We start from the raw sequence: 15,060 nt of genomic DNA, 5'->3' as shown, positions 1-15,060 counted from the left end.
TAGTTGAATATACTTTTTAAAGGGAACATTTGTAACTCAAATCTTTGCTTCATGGGCGTCCCTGGAACAACCTATTTTGAGATGGGGGGGGGGGGTCCACGGCCAAGTACATATAATTTTGGGGGTCCGTGACATGAAAAAGTTTGAGCACCACTGATATAGCAACATATATATATATTTTTTTAAAGCAAGGCATTTGTAGAATCCCGAGAAGCAAAGATTTGAGTTACTAATGTTTGCTTTGAAAAAATATATATATATTCAAAGATTTGCACAAACTTTCACGTTTTTTCTACAAGCTCTATGAGCTTTTAGATTTGCTATTTTTGAATAGCCAAAGAAATCTAAAACACACAGATTATTTCCCGGTCTAAATGGGTTAAGCAAGATTCTGAATGCATCTTTAACCACAGTCAACCTGGCGTCCCTATTTCAGGCATGTCATTAGCAGGTTGAATTTTTCAAAACGTTCCGTATTCAGTGTCACCAGACAGTTGTATTTTTCCGTTCCTGTCATTGTACACATGCCTCCGTGTGGACCGGCTCTTGCAGAAGCAACACGCTCTGCGAAATGAATTGAATATAAATCATTTTAAACACATTGTTGTGCTGCCATGCAAGGCTATGCACTCACACTAGCAATTTATTATTGCTTGTATGAATTAGATAGGTAGGGTTTAGGGAGACAGGAACCCAAGGACAGAGACGTGGATTTCATTATTCTGCTCCTATGTGGTCACTGCACTGAGACCATTTTGCTCATTATGTTGCTGTTGCTATTGTTTAGGGTAGACACGTTTTGTTACAGCAATAGCTCTTTTATTCATGTGGTGTTGATGTGTGTACAATCAGAATATACAGGATGATCAAATATAAACAGACAAAGGAGAAGAAAAAACATACTTCACGAGATTGATTTAGATTAAAGGGATATTTCACTTTGTTTCAAACATGCGTGGGGTCATTTTAACGTCTACTTTGGCATGTGAGCACCCTGGACAGTTTTTAAGTTGCTTGATTCAGTATTTAGATATTTATATATTCATTTCATCGGACACGCCCCCTTCCTATAGTAGCCTACAAACCCATGTAACTTCAAACTCCATTTTAACGATTTTAACCATGATTCATCAAAAACACCCGTCCTTGGTTCTGGTGACTGACATCGTCCTTCTAATGTGTGAGGCGGCCGTTTTTTTTTTCTTCATTTATTTGTTATCTTTTTGGGGGAAAATAAAAAGAATAAAATACAATAGCTTGTACATCTCCTATTTTTGAAAAGCCAAAGTATAAAAGAATGGTTATAGCTCAAATCTAAAATGAACACAGATGTGTTCCCGGATTGAAATGGGTTAACTGAGAGAGGTAAAAAATGGACCGTGAGTCCATCTGTACACTCTGTGAGGACTGAGCATTGTGCTGTGTATTGCTGTTCTTGCATGTCCTACACTCTCCTCTGTTAAATACTTCATTGACCGGGGTCCCCCGGGGGTCTGTACTTAGTCTATACAGACAAGGGCAGCAGTGGCTCAGGAGGTAGAGTGGCCCGCTTGGGAATCAGCAGGTTCCCGGTTCAATCCCCAGCGCCCCTTGAGTTAGCGTCGAAGTGTCCTTGAGCAAGACACTGAACCCCAAATTACTCCTGATGAACAGCTTGGTGCCTTGCATGGTTCCCTCTGCCGTCTGTGTGTGAATGTAATGTGCTTTGGATAAAGGCACTTCATATAGTAAATGCACTTATTTTATCGCTTTTTTATTTAATTTACCATCTTCCCTCTACATCAAATATCTTTGCTAAAAATAGCTGATATACAAGCTCACAACTAGTGGCGACGCGGTGCGTTGTGAGCTTGTAGATTTCCCCACAATGTCGGTGCCTCCGACAGCAAGCCCAGAATAGGGACGCTAGGGTTGTTGTGGTTAATTGTCCAATAAAGTGGGAATTTCAGTGCTTATGCAGCAACTATCCAAGGCACTGAGGGGAAAGTAAGGCTCCTATGTTATAAAATGTTTAATTATCACAAGTACAGAAGCCTACTGTACCTCCACTTGGTAATAATTGCTTAACAACTGAGTGACACCTCTTCCTAGGAATCTGATCAAATCACATCACAGGCATTTAGTAGTTTTGTTTCCTTGTGAAGTATTGTTTTGATAAACAGGTGAAAACATTAAGAATACTTTGTTTTGAGCAGTTCTTCAGCTAAAGCTCTGTGCCGTTACATTCTGAAAATGGAAAACTGCCTTGGGCATGAGATTACCTGCCCATGGGGAATCTTTTTCTTTTCCATAATTACATTTTTTTAAATGAAGATGAGAATTGAAAATGCATTCACAAGAGGGTTGGTTGTTTCATTACAAACCCTCTGTAAACAGAGATAGGCTAATAGACTGTGAAGATTTTAATGAGCACTGACTTATCTTATACTTCATATTTATGCTGAGGAAAAGAAAATTGTTGAAAGGCTTTTTTGGAAGAATGATTAATGGGCATTTTGCAAAAGTTGGGTAAATAGTTGTGACTGACTTCCACTTCATCACCAAGGACATTTTGTGTCCCTATTCTGGTGTGAACATTCAGCAAAATCGCTGATCTACATGAAGTTCACATCATCGCAACGCGATCCCAAGCTTTTAGATCTGTTTGTGAAATGTAATCATGATTACATTTTTTGTTCTGATATAATTATTATTTCATTTTCAATTCCTCATCATTGGTACAATAAATATTTGTGTAATGTATGCACAGTCAACTGTGGGACATTAATATAGACAGGTGTGTTCCTTTCCAAATCATGTCCAATTAATTTTGAGTGTCACAGCAAAGGGTGTAAACCAAGAACCTATCATCAGCCTGTACATTGAAACTATACACACTAAAGGATGCCAGGTCAACAATGACCTGGCATCTGTCTACATAACATCAAGTGCTACGGGCTGAGGTGGAGTCTGAAGAGGTGAGTCTTCAGATTACGGCAGAAGATTGGGAGTGAGTCTGCCGTTCTAATTGCAATGGGGAGTTCATTCCATAGTTTGGGAGCCAGGCGGGAGAAGAGTCTGGGACGTGTGGATACTTTGGGGTAGTGTGTGTAGAATTTGGGCAGAACAAAAAAAACACATTTGGAACAAAAGGCTCCAACATAACAATATGTTGAAGGACTGTGAATACTTTCCAAGGGCCCATGTAGTTAAGTGGGCAAACATGAACAGTAGTCATTCCGTGACCAAAATAATGTCTCTTATTTGACTTGTTTCTCCTCACTTTGTGGGGCAGCGGACAGTATAGCCTAAAGCAGGGCTCTGCAAACGTATCATGGCTGCTTTTCTGAGCCACGGTGTTAATTGCTTTCACCCCGTCGACAAGGTGTAGCAAGACGAACGCAGTTAGACAGGAAGCCAGCTACAGCACCACTCCCCAAGGACCATGAGATTGAAGACACAAACCTCATAGGTTATAAAATATGGACTCTGGAGGATAAACCTTTGATCTTGTTGGGGAAAACATCTCTGGTTGAGAATGACAGAGTTCCACTGTCCTTCCCCTTAACAAGCATGCGGTGGTGGAGGATTTATTGGAAAAGAATCATGATGTTGTCCAATGCAGAAGATGAATGCATACCCAAACCCATGTTTATTCAGAAGAGTGTCACGCAAGCCAACAGCATATTTCACCTGGCAAGGCTTCATTCAGCCCGGCATGTCCTCTCACTCAGCCCATCACATACCAGAGTACCCTATACATTGCTAGTGTGAATGCATAGCCTTGCAGGGCATCACAACAACATGTCTGAAAGATATTCAATTCATTTCACAGAGCGTGTTGCTTCTGCCAGAGCCAGTCCAACACGGAGGCGTGCGTACAATGACAGGAATGGCAAATAATACAGTATGGGCACTGAATACAAGAGCAGGAAACCCAGTATTATAAGGCCCTATCTTGCGCCGGCGACTTATACCCTTATGCCTAAACTATTGAGGCATTTCTTTACTTTTTTGAAAAACATTTTAAAATAGTGAAAATAGCCGATCTACATCGACACGTTGTGAGCTTGTAGATCGGCTATTTTCAAATAGCCAAAGTGTAAATAGGGCTGAAGCGGTTAATGTATGTTTTGTAATAATAATCAAGATCTACAAAGTAACTAGTACAGTAACTACAGTTTACAAATAATCGTAGTGGAGTAAAAAGTACAGTATTTGCCTCTGAGACGTAGTGGAGTAGAAGTAAAAGTATTGAAAATGTGAAATACTCAAGTGCAGTACTTGAGTACATGTACTTGGTTACTTTACACCACTGCTTAGGGCTTAGGGCAAGATAGGGCTGTGTGTCTATCCACATTTAGCATAAGATTCAAGAGGTTTTACCTCATACAGCGATGATATACAAGGTTTCCACCTGACAGCCTTGTTTTCAGCCAACTTTTCACTGCACACACATGTGCAGTGAAAAGTTGTGTCAGACTCCACTAGACTGTACTAACAATGACCAACGTATCGTGGCTGTCAGGTGAAAACCCTGTATATCGTCGCTGTCGGGCAGAAACATCTCCATAAATTAACGCCCTACTTGATCATACTACAGCGTCACACAAAAGCATCAAAAGTAGCAGATCTACAAGCTTGAAACGCGGCGCGAAGCGACGCGTCTCAAGCTTGTAGATCTGCTACTTTTGATGCCTTTGAATTTTGATCCTGAAAAGTTACAGTTACAGTTTGGACATATGAGGTTTGCACCCGACAGAGACGATAGGCAAAAGCAAAACTGTTACTTTTTCAGTAAATCAGAAACAAAACATGTGTTCCAATGGATCCAATATAGTTCTTATTTCGTCACACGCTCTTGTTTATACTTTTCATTGGTTCAATGTTTATAAAAGCCACAGACAAAGCTTAACCACTTTCAACTTGGCTTCCCTATTTTGGGCATTTTATTATTTAAAAAAAACCATTAAAAATAGCTGATCTACAAGCTTACAACGTGTCACGACATGACATGTTGTAAGCATGGTAGATCTTTTTGTTTCTTTTCAAAACCTTTGTGCGAAACTGTCATTCGAAAAAGTTATATGAAATAGGGTATTCATCTATATCAGCTCTGCCCAACAGAGCTGATATAATAAAAACAAGGTATAAAACAAGTATAGGTAATAAAGGTGAGAATACAACGGTACAGGAACAGATCTTGTCGCCAAGCGACAAGTATAAATTAGGCAATAAACTGAACACAGATAAGAAGACATAACGTCTCTCAATTCCAGCGCAGCACGGGGGCGCCACCAAGAGGCATAACACTGTAATTACACTGAAGAGGTCTGAAGATTCTCCACAATACTCTACTCAATGTTACACTATACGCTCTGTGTTAACTCTGAGTGTAAAAACAAAGCCAAACGGACACGTAAAGGTCACAGAAGGTATTACCGTTTGACAGTTTTATTCATTTGTTGTATTTATTTGCTTATTTGAACACACTGTAATATAAAAAGCAGCCTGCCTTTAATAATATCTATATATACTATATATATATATAGTATATATATATATATATATATATATATACTATATATAATTGGCAAACTGGATGTGTGCGTGTCTGCGTGTTTGTCTGTTTGGTTTCGTGTTTGTTTTGTGTTTGTCACTTGCATGTTAGGTTTCGCTTTCGGTTTGCATGCTGCAGTTAGGTTTCGCTTTCGTTTTGCGCGTTGCCAAATCATGTGCGAGAAACAAGCACCGGTGTTGCAAGGAACGTCTAAACGCTCTTCTGTCTCTGTCTCCGATGTGCGGGCCAGCCTCTAGTAATAATACACTTTAAAACAATAAGATCAAAAGGAGGCAAGATCAACATAAAAAAAAAAAGACAATATCAAAGAACAAAACATCACTACGTCACTTTAGAAGGATTACAGACTCTAGACCTATTCAAAAATGTATTAGGCCTAAGATGGCAGCCTGCCAGTGAGGAAAGAGTGGATTATTTTCTACTGCATAGTTCTAGACCATTAATGTGGAATTGCAGAGGCTGTGAAAAAGGAGAGGGCAAAGGAGAGAGAGAGAGAGAGAGAGAGAGAGAGAGAGAGAGAGAGAGAGAGAGAGAGAGAGAGAGAGAGTGTGTGTGTCAGGAAGAGGATGCTGATTTCACAGTGCTGCATTATGGGAGATCATACTAAAAGACTTTCGGGCCGCTTAGAGCATCGACTTTATAACCACAAGCTCCCCAGGTTCAATGCCGAGAGCAGAGAGCTCATAGCTGGTTTGCATGTCAATCCACCTCTCTTTCCTGTCTCCTCTCATGAATAAAATAAAGTGAGAAGAGCTTGTTTGAAAGAAGGAAGAGGAAACAGGGCAGAGATACGTATTGGCCTGGAGAAGGATCTAGGGATCTAGGGAGGATCCAGTGCAGCGTGTTACTAGGTCAAAATGTAATCAGAAGGCAGAGAGAGCTGACGATGGCCGCCAAGATAATTAAGTGCACAGTTCTCCATTATACAGCTGTCTGTCTTTAGAAATGACCTTGAGGGAAGCCCAGGGTCTGATTAGACTGATGCATCTGTCATTGTCTCACAACAGAAAGAAGCTTGCAAATGGACTTCAGAGAAGTAATGATATGTCACCTCTGAGACCATGAATGACTGGACCAGAGTGTTCTCTCTTTGTCTATTCTCAACCCCCAGTTTAAAATCCATTAAGCCACGGACCATTTTGTGTTTTAATCTCTTGGACCCCAATCTACAATGTAAAATCCAGTGTTTATTTATGTTTTATTCTGAGAGAGTTGCAGACCCATAAGGGTCCATTAGGTTGGGTCCTGGTCCCCAGACCCAACATTGAGAAACAGTGACCTGTATCACAATAGCTGTGCTGGAACAAGTCATGTCAATAAAATGTTATTTATTTATGTAGCACCAAATCACAGCAAGTTGTCTCACAACACTTTACTTAAAAGAGTAGTTCTGGGCAATATGGACACAATCAAATACAATATTTTAGACCATATTTGACAATGATTGTTGAGCCTTTACCTAGACTGGGTTGACTCTAGTCTGACATGTGCATGATTCAATTCAATGTCCAGAGCAAGTTGTGTCTCTTTGGATTATGTCAGTCCATGTATTAATATATGTGTTCTTTGCAAAACCATATAGATACACGATAATATAAAATAACATTGAGCACCACCGCCAGCAACACACGGCATGACATGATACGGTCGAAAACTCTGTGGCCTTCCCTCTCATTGCACACCTGCCCACAATCACACACTGCCAGGTATACATTAGAACCACCCACTGTGATTACAATGACGTTATCATCATTAATACCTAGGCCACAACCTATGCAGCATTCATTTAAATAAAGCTAAACTAAATAAACATAAAGTGTAATTTGGCTTCAACAATGGTATAATTATTGATGTGATGTGACACGTTGTGAGCTTCATCTGCAATTTTAGAATCATTTTTGGGTAAAATGGGCCTTAAGTGATTAAAACCAGGAACAGAAAACACAAATGCGATATCACAATATTATGATATCCAAAATCCCAGACAATATCTAGTCACTCAAAATCATGATAACATAATATAAAAATTTAGCCCAGCCCTAGGAAGTGAAATTCAAGTTGGAAATCAAGCTCCTAGCTAGAAAAAGCCACTGAGGGAACTTGGTGGAGTTTAAAACAAAGGAATGCAATGTGGAAGGGGGTGTGGTGGTGGTGGGGTGGGTCGGTTTACAGTGACAGCATGAAATTCAAATGAAGAAACAGTTGAAGTGTGAGAAACATGGAATGAGAAAATTCCATATATTTGAGCTGAGCAAACATAATGCCACCAGCAGCACGGCCCAAAGCAGAGGCCCTGGGCTGGGATGTGTCTGGAGGAGGGCAGGGGGGTGCTGCCATGTTGATGTCTCAGCGTGAAACAAAGATATAGGAAGGCAAGTCAAGGCTGCGATGAACCCATTTTTGAAATGCCAACAGCTAATACCAGGAGGGTGCCAAGCTGTTGCTGGTGCTGGAGGAACCATCTCACACAGAGAGAGAGAAAGCAGTGAACAAAAAAGAACATCTATTACACCTGTAACTTGCATTACACGATTAAGCAAAGTTCTGCCTTTAATGCTATTTGTTTTATATTGCACTAGTTAAATACAATCGTTGTAATGCGATGCATTTGTATGTGCCTTTGTTATGGTCCAAAGGTACAGTATGACAGAAGATGCAGTCGGCTGTAAGGTATTTTCATATGTTCAAATCTGGCCCCCTTGGAAAAAAGGGGAGCTGCCTTACAGCTTATTGTAATTGTATTTTATTTTATTTTTTTTCGACATGGCTCTGCAGGAGGCTAGCTGTCTATAACAGGGTTGTGTGAAATATGAAAATCTAATTTGGGGCTGCCAGGCATTAGTATAATTATATTATTCATGCTCCTTCCCTGTTAAAATAAATAAATAAATGATTGTATAACCAAAAAAAAAAAAGGAAAGAACCGCGGCTTCAAAACCTAGATACTGTACGTACCAGATTGAGTTTCTGGTACCGTTACACTCCTAATATCCACATGTTGTAACTATGAGGAGTATGTCTGACAGCAATAGTTGCCTTGACACAATACCCCACGTTGTTACTACGAGCGAAATGGTTGCACACTCTGACTCATCATGATTTGTGTGCATGAGGATCCCATCTTAAACAAGCTTAGTGCTTAATGAGCTTTCCAGTTTAGTAGACCTTGTATTGTGAATTTGTACTTCCATGTACTGTTATGTACTGTCATGTACTGTTCTCATGTCTTACTAAATAAAGTACATCAATCAATCACTTGACGCAATACCAATATGTGACTGTGCCAGCCAGCTTACTGTATATGCCCTACAAGGAACAGGCCTCGGCAAGAATAGTGGCATTTGTGAAATTGCTTGGGGGTTCTTCTTGTAGGCAGTGAAGGAAGTGACTAGGAAGGTGTGTTTTGTTATAGTTGCTGATGATCTCTCGTTGTTGCCAGGCGCGCAAATCCCGGGGGGGAAAAGAAACTATCAAAATGTGTGCGCTCGGCCGAGCCCCCCCAGCCTCAAGACAGATTTTCGCCCCTGGTTGTTGCCTACAGGCCTTGGAGATCATAGTCCTCTGAAGATGACCCGGGACAGTGGTCTCCTCAACTCAAATGTCACACTTTGGTTAGGAGCGTATCTATGTTCCCTGGGTTCCCCGCTTACAACCCTAACCCCAACACTAACCCTAACCCCTTTGGTAAGTGGGGAACATAGAATCCAGGGAATATAGAACTCGGGAGACATAGGGATGACCCCCTTTGGTCCACTACTAGAAGTGGGGTCTATTTATCTATCTGCAGTCTATTTATGAGCAGAGCAAACTATGACAAACTGAAAAAAACTGTTGTTCTACTAAATGATGGGTATGAACTACTGCCCTCTTCTTGGAGGTACACTACAGGGTACCCTAGAATTATTCAAACAGATTTACAAACTCCTCTGTACCGGTGTCAATTAGACTGTTATATTATATTAAATGATGCAATGAAAGGATTGATTGTAAGGCTAGATGAATCTCACTATATCCCTATTTTGTCACGTATATTTTATTTCACTGTGCGTTCTTTTTTTGTGTGTGGCTGAAGCCCAGGCCAAGTTTCCTTGACCTTGACCTTACTACCCTAGGGAATGCGGTTGGCCCTGGATCCAGCTTGAAGGACAATGAAAAAGGGAGGAAAAAAAATGTGTTCGCTGGGATCAGCAACTGGCATGGTGTTTGATCAGAACGGTGGGTGGCACCCCGCCTATTCATTTCAATGAAGATGCTCACCAGCTCATGGAGCATACACTCTACATCCACATTTTGGTGCCCTATTTGGTGCCCGAGTGTGGAATATTGGAGCACCGAGCAGGCACACTATAGGGTTTGAGATGATTTGAGGGTTTGAGGGTTTCAGTGCTCAGGTGTAGAGCAGCAGCTTGGGAATCAGTAGGTTTCCTATTTGATCCCCAACTCCCCTTCTGAATGGGTTAATCCATTAAGACCGGGAAAGAATCTGTGTCATTTTAGATTTTAGCGCTGGCTATTCAAAAATAGCAGATCTACAAGCTCATAGCGGGGCTATGAGCTCGTAGATCTGCTATTTTTGAAAAATCGTGAACATTTGTGCAAATATTTGAACATATATATATTTATTTAAGCGAACATTTGTAAGTCAAATCTTTGCTTCTGGGGGTCCCTGGAACAAAATATTTTGAGATGAGGGTCCGCGGCCAAATACATATCATTTTGGGGGTCCTTGACATGAAAAGGTTTGAGAAGCACTGATATTATGGCAACATAGCAAGTTTAAAAAAAAAAAAACTGTTAGGATTTAGAAGACATTTTGTAGAATCAGCCTCAGGTCTTTTACAAAGACAAACAGTTTCCCAATGGTTTCCCATTCTTAATAAATTGAACTCTGGCATATATATATATGCACACGCCTTCAAAACAACGTTGGGGGCGTCACATCCACACCGCTTTACTTCTTCAGGATCTGGTGTCTGACGAGAAGGAAGGGGAACGCAAAGCCGCTGCCGAAAAACACCACCATCATGCCCAGAAGACGCCACTTGTTGTCCACGGAGAACGGCAGGTTGTTCCCCGGTCCATCGGCGTAGTGAGAAGAGCGCACCACGGAAGTGGTGAAACGCCGCACAGCCTGGCCCAGCATGCTTTCTGGTTATGTCGGGTTCAAATGTCCCGTTATTGAGTGTGGAGAACTGGAGTTAACTGTGACCTTCTTTCTTGGTTTTGGTTTCTCAGAGACCAAGGGATGACTTTGAGCGGCTACCAGCAAGCGTAAGACCATATGAAGAGTAGAAGTCAGAGTCTATGCCGCCAGTTCGTTGAAGTGTAGATCAATCCGTTCTATCGTGACAATCGCAGTGGCTTATAACCTTTTCCGACGGGGACACTCTTGTCATCACAATGAAGTCACGATGAGTCAGCCATGCCCATATATGGAATTCCTGGACACACACATGCCCAAATATGGGGTCCACACCAAGTAATCTGATTAGCAACATCGGTTGGGTAACCATGATGACTTATTAGATGTTCACTTGTAAATCCTTTGATGCAAGATTAGATGAAATGTAGGTCCGTAGGCCTATTTGATGGTGTAGATGCATTATATTGCCTTGATGCATGTAACATTAAAGTAGGGCTTGTTGAAAGTCAATTACCTAGTCAGTTTATTTTGGGGGGAAATTAAACTTGACTAGTGACTAGTCCGGGGGTCAGCAACCCACATCTCTGGAGCAAGGGCATTCACGACTACTGAATTTTAATAGTTGTCGACTATTAAACTATTAACATAAAATAGTCGACTAGTTGTGGAGACATCATATTTTTTCTAATTTCTCATGAAAAACATCGATTAAATACATCTGTTAAATAATGTACAGTAGATGGTACAAACCTGGGTGTATTTGCAGTGCAATTTAAGGAGTCATGTCTACTGTTTCAGCATCTCCAATCTGGGAACCCATCGGCAAAAAAAGGAACATAAAGCGTCCTCTGCTGTTTTTTTCGTTTGAATCTAGGGGGACCTCCCAATACTCAATAGCCCGTGTTGCCTTCGTTATAAGCCTCAAATATGTTTCCGGCTCCAGACAGATTTTGTATTTACTTGTTGGGGTAATTATTTTTTACGACAAGGGGTTTATAGTGACACAAGGTACTGTAGCTTTACTATGATAACCTTATGCAACACGTCATCTACATTTCGTCATTCTAATATTATTAATTCATTGTTCTAATTGTTCTAATTTTAACATTTATGTAAGGCAGTGTATCCTTTTGTTTTGCTGTTCATATTTTGGTTGGAGTTTAATGTAATTGGCTATATTAATGCTATATTATATAATAATTGGGAATCTTGAATAATTCCTTTTGATCCGTTTGTATTAAAAAAAAGAATGAAAAAAAAGCATCTCTCTATAAGCTTCCTTCCAATAAAGGCCTGGTAATCTCTGCAATTGAGGCAAATAAAGGCCTTAGAGGGAATAGGGCATATGGGGATTTGTGCATGTGTACGTATGCACACGCATGCACGCACGCACGCACATGGGCAACATGGGCAAAAGGTGACAACGATGTGCTGCACCTGTAATCAGAGTACACAGAGGCCAGTCTATGACATCAGTAGGCCTAATATGATGTCACATTGATGACACAAGCGGCTGTGAAGCAGAAGGGATGTGACAGGCGAGCCACGGTGGGACACAAGACAGCGAGAAAACAAGAACGTTTTACTTTAATTTTACAACAGAAGTCAATGACAGTGGAATGGGCCTGGAACCTTGCCCACATACGGAGCCATGTGTGATATCTATATTGAAACGTAGTTTTGTTTGTTTTAGTGGTGAGCCCAGATAAGACAATTGTCTTCTTTTTGGTTTAGTTTGGTTCTTAAGTGCATTGGTTCTCAAAGTGGGGTCCGGGAACCCCCAGGGGTCCTTGAGGGAGTTCCAGGCGGTCCCCAACTAAATGATAGATTAGGAACCAAATGGACTCTTATGGGTCTGTATCTCAGAGTGTACAAATGGATCCAAATGGACCTGTTCCATTTGTACCCTCTCAGAGTTGAATAACATTGATTTTACAATATAAATTGGGGTCCCAGAGATAGAAATGCCATTAAATGGGGGTCCGTAGCCCTAATGTATGTCAAACTGGGGGTCCGTCAAATTAAAATGGTTGAGAATCACTGCTAGAGCCGTAAAAATCTTCTCGTATGGGGGTCCCTAGCATTCCTAAATTGGCTAATAAGTGCCAATTTAGGGGTCCTTGGGTTAGGGTTGAAACGTTTGAGAACCACTGCTTTGGTGGGCTCCGTTTCCGTTCTATGTTGATTCCGTTTGGTGGTCATGGCTGCCAGCTCCCACCTGATGTTGTGTGGGAGTCCCAGCAGCTCCAGACCGTATTGCATAACTGCCAGCTTGCACAAAGCCTTCAGACAAGGCCTCAAGTCTAGTCTGAAGACGTTGTTCACCCGATGGGGCGTGTTGAATCCTCCAAACAGGATGACGCTATCCCCCACCCTGCAACAGCACATGCATTGCATTGAACACGGGCCTCTCCCCTTGGGTTCGATCTTCCTCCAGGAGAAGGTGTCAGGGGTGAATTTCCACAGATCATCGAAGTTCTTCTGGTTTGTGTTTTTGCCACCAAATATGTAGAGCTCTCCGTTGTGGGCAAAGGCTAAATGACCCCAACGTCCTTCTGGAAGAAGCTGGGCAGAAGCCGTTCTCTTCCTCAGCCAGCAGTTGGTCTCTGTGTCAAACACTCTGACGATGTTGTCGTACAGGTCTTTCCCCACGCCCCCGAATACAAACATCTTCGTTCCGATGATGGTGGCAGTGTGACATGATAAATAAGGTGCCAGAGTGTCTCCGGTGTTAATCAAAGACCAGAGCATTGTGTTGGTGTCAAACTTGTAGATATCATTATGGTATCCAGTCTGGTTGTATCCTCCATAGATAAACATGACCAGCCCCAGGACACAGGCTGAGTGGTCCTCCCTCGCCTTTGGAACAGTCCTAGAAACCTGAGGCTTGAACCATCTGTGGGTGTTGGCATCAAATGCATAAAGTACATTGCAGTAGGCACTTGTGTAAATAGCCTTCCCTCCCCAGACGTAGATAATATCTTCTATTAGCACAGCTGTGTGGCTGTGGCGCATGGAGGGAACCTCAAAGTGGTGTTTTCCTCTTCTCATCGGGGGCAACTTCAACCAGGATAAAGACACTGTGTTGAATACATGCACTTCAATCATCGTCAGATCGATGTACCTGTCGTTCATGTTGGCGTACGCTCCAAACGAGTACAACTTGTGCCCCACTGCCACAGGAGCGTGATATTCCATCTCCATCCCTCCTTTCACATGATGGATGGGTGGTGGCCCGGTGGCAGTCCAGTGCAACATCACTCACACCAGGAGAACTGCAGGATGGAATATGTTCAAGAATGACCATGCAAAAGAATGGAGTGTTACAACCAGGTGCAACCTTTTATGTTGGTACAGCGGCACAAACGTCACACAATGTGTGGCCAATCTGCAAAGGAAGCCAATGAATGTTGAGCCCCTAAAACAGCAAACTGATCACCAGCGCAACCTCTGTGCCTAGTTACCAAGATCTCTCTGTTAACCCAGCAATGCATCCACTGTAACGCCCCCTCCTACCTCAAGGAACTGCTCAGACCTCCACTCCCAACCACCACTCTGGAAACAATAACCGCCTCCACCCCCGCCCCCATCACCAAGCTCCACACCATGGGCGACCGGGCCTTCTGTTCAGCTGCCCCTCGACTATGGAACCCCACAGTCTGTTGATATTTTCAAGAGAGGACTTTCATTTTTAATAAAGCACTCTTTTTAAAATGTGTTGTTTTTATACAAATGGTTTTATTCTGTACTGTAGCACTTTGAGAGATGTGTTTTAAAAGCGCAATATAAATAAAACATATTATTAGTTCTTGCACTTGTGGAAATAAAGAAACATAAATCGCGGGCACATTGAGTGTCTGATCAATCACACACAATAAATGGCTAGGGACGTGTTCGGTGAGTCAGCCAATCCCAGAGCGGAGCTGCATTGAGTATAAAACGCCTTTGTCCTCGCCGAACTTTCATCGGTTTGGGAAGCCCTGCTGAAGCCCAACTAAGCCCTGCTGAAGCCCGACTAAGCTCTGTTCATGTTACATGTAATACTGATAGAGTATATAAAATAACATGTTCTCAGTGAAAACTTTGAAATTAAAAAAATGAGTCGTCATGTTCCACATCCGCAAACATTGACATGCAATGTTTTGCGGCTAAAAACATACAGTTTCTTGTTATGTTCAGAAACGTACAACATACATTGTTTTGTCCGTTGTCACACAGATGAGCCAAGAAGATATGCAGGGGAGGAGAAACCCATGATGTTGTGCAGGAACGCCAACATACAAACAGATGAAATGTATCGGAGTAGCCTGATTATCAGACTGAAGCTGCGTGGAGCTTCAGTCTGACATTGGCTGCA

At 41.8% G+C, this 15,060-nt stretch overlaps 1 protein-coding gene across 1 annotated transcript; it reads right to left on the bottom strand.

Moving 5' to 3' along the window:
* Positions 1-10,511: 10,511 nt before the first annotated feature.
* LOC311042645 (kelch domain-containing protein 3-like) lies at positions 10,512-13,961 on the bottom strand (the record flags this gene model as incomplete). Its single annotated transcript, XM_084053503.1, has 2 exons — positions 10,512-10,708; positions 12,842-13,961. 2 exons carry the CDS (start codon positions 13,959-13,961, stop codon positions 10,512-10,514), a joined length of 1,317 nt encoding a protein of 438 aa, XP_083909629.1.
* Positions 13,962-15,060: the final 1,099 nt, after the last annotated feature.

The sequence above is a fragment of the Gymnoscopelus microlampas genome (genome assembly GCF_963454915.1).
Source record: "Gymnoscopelus microlampas genome assembly, chromosome: 1".
In the NCBI taxonomy this organism is placed as follows: domain Eukaryota; kingdom Metazoa; phylum Chordata; class Actinopteri; order Myctophiformes; family Myctophidae; genus Gymnoscopelus; species Gymnoscopelus microlampas.
This window is presented reverse-complemented; position numbering and strand designations above follow the sequence as displayed.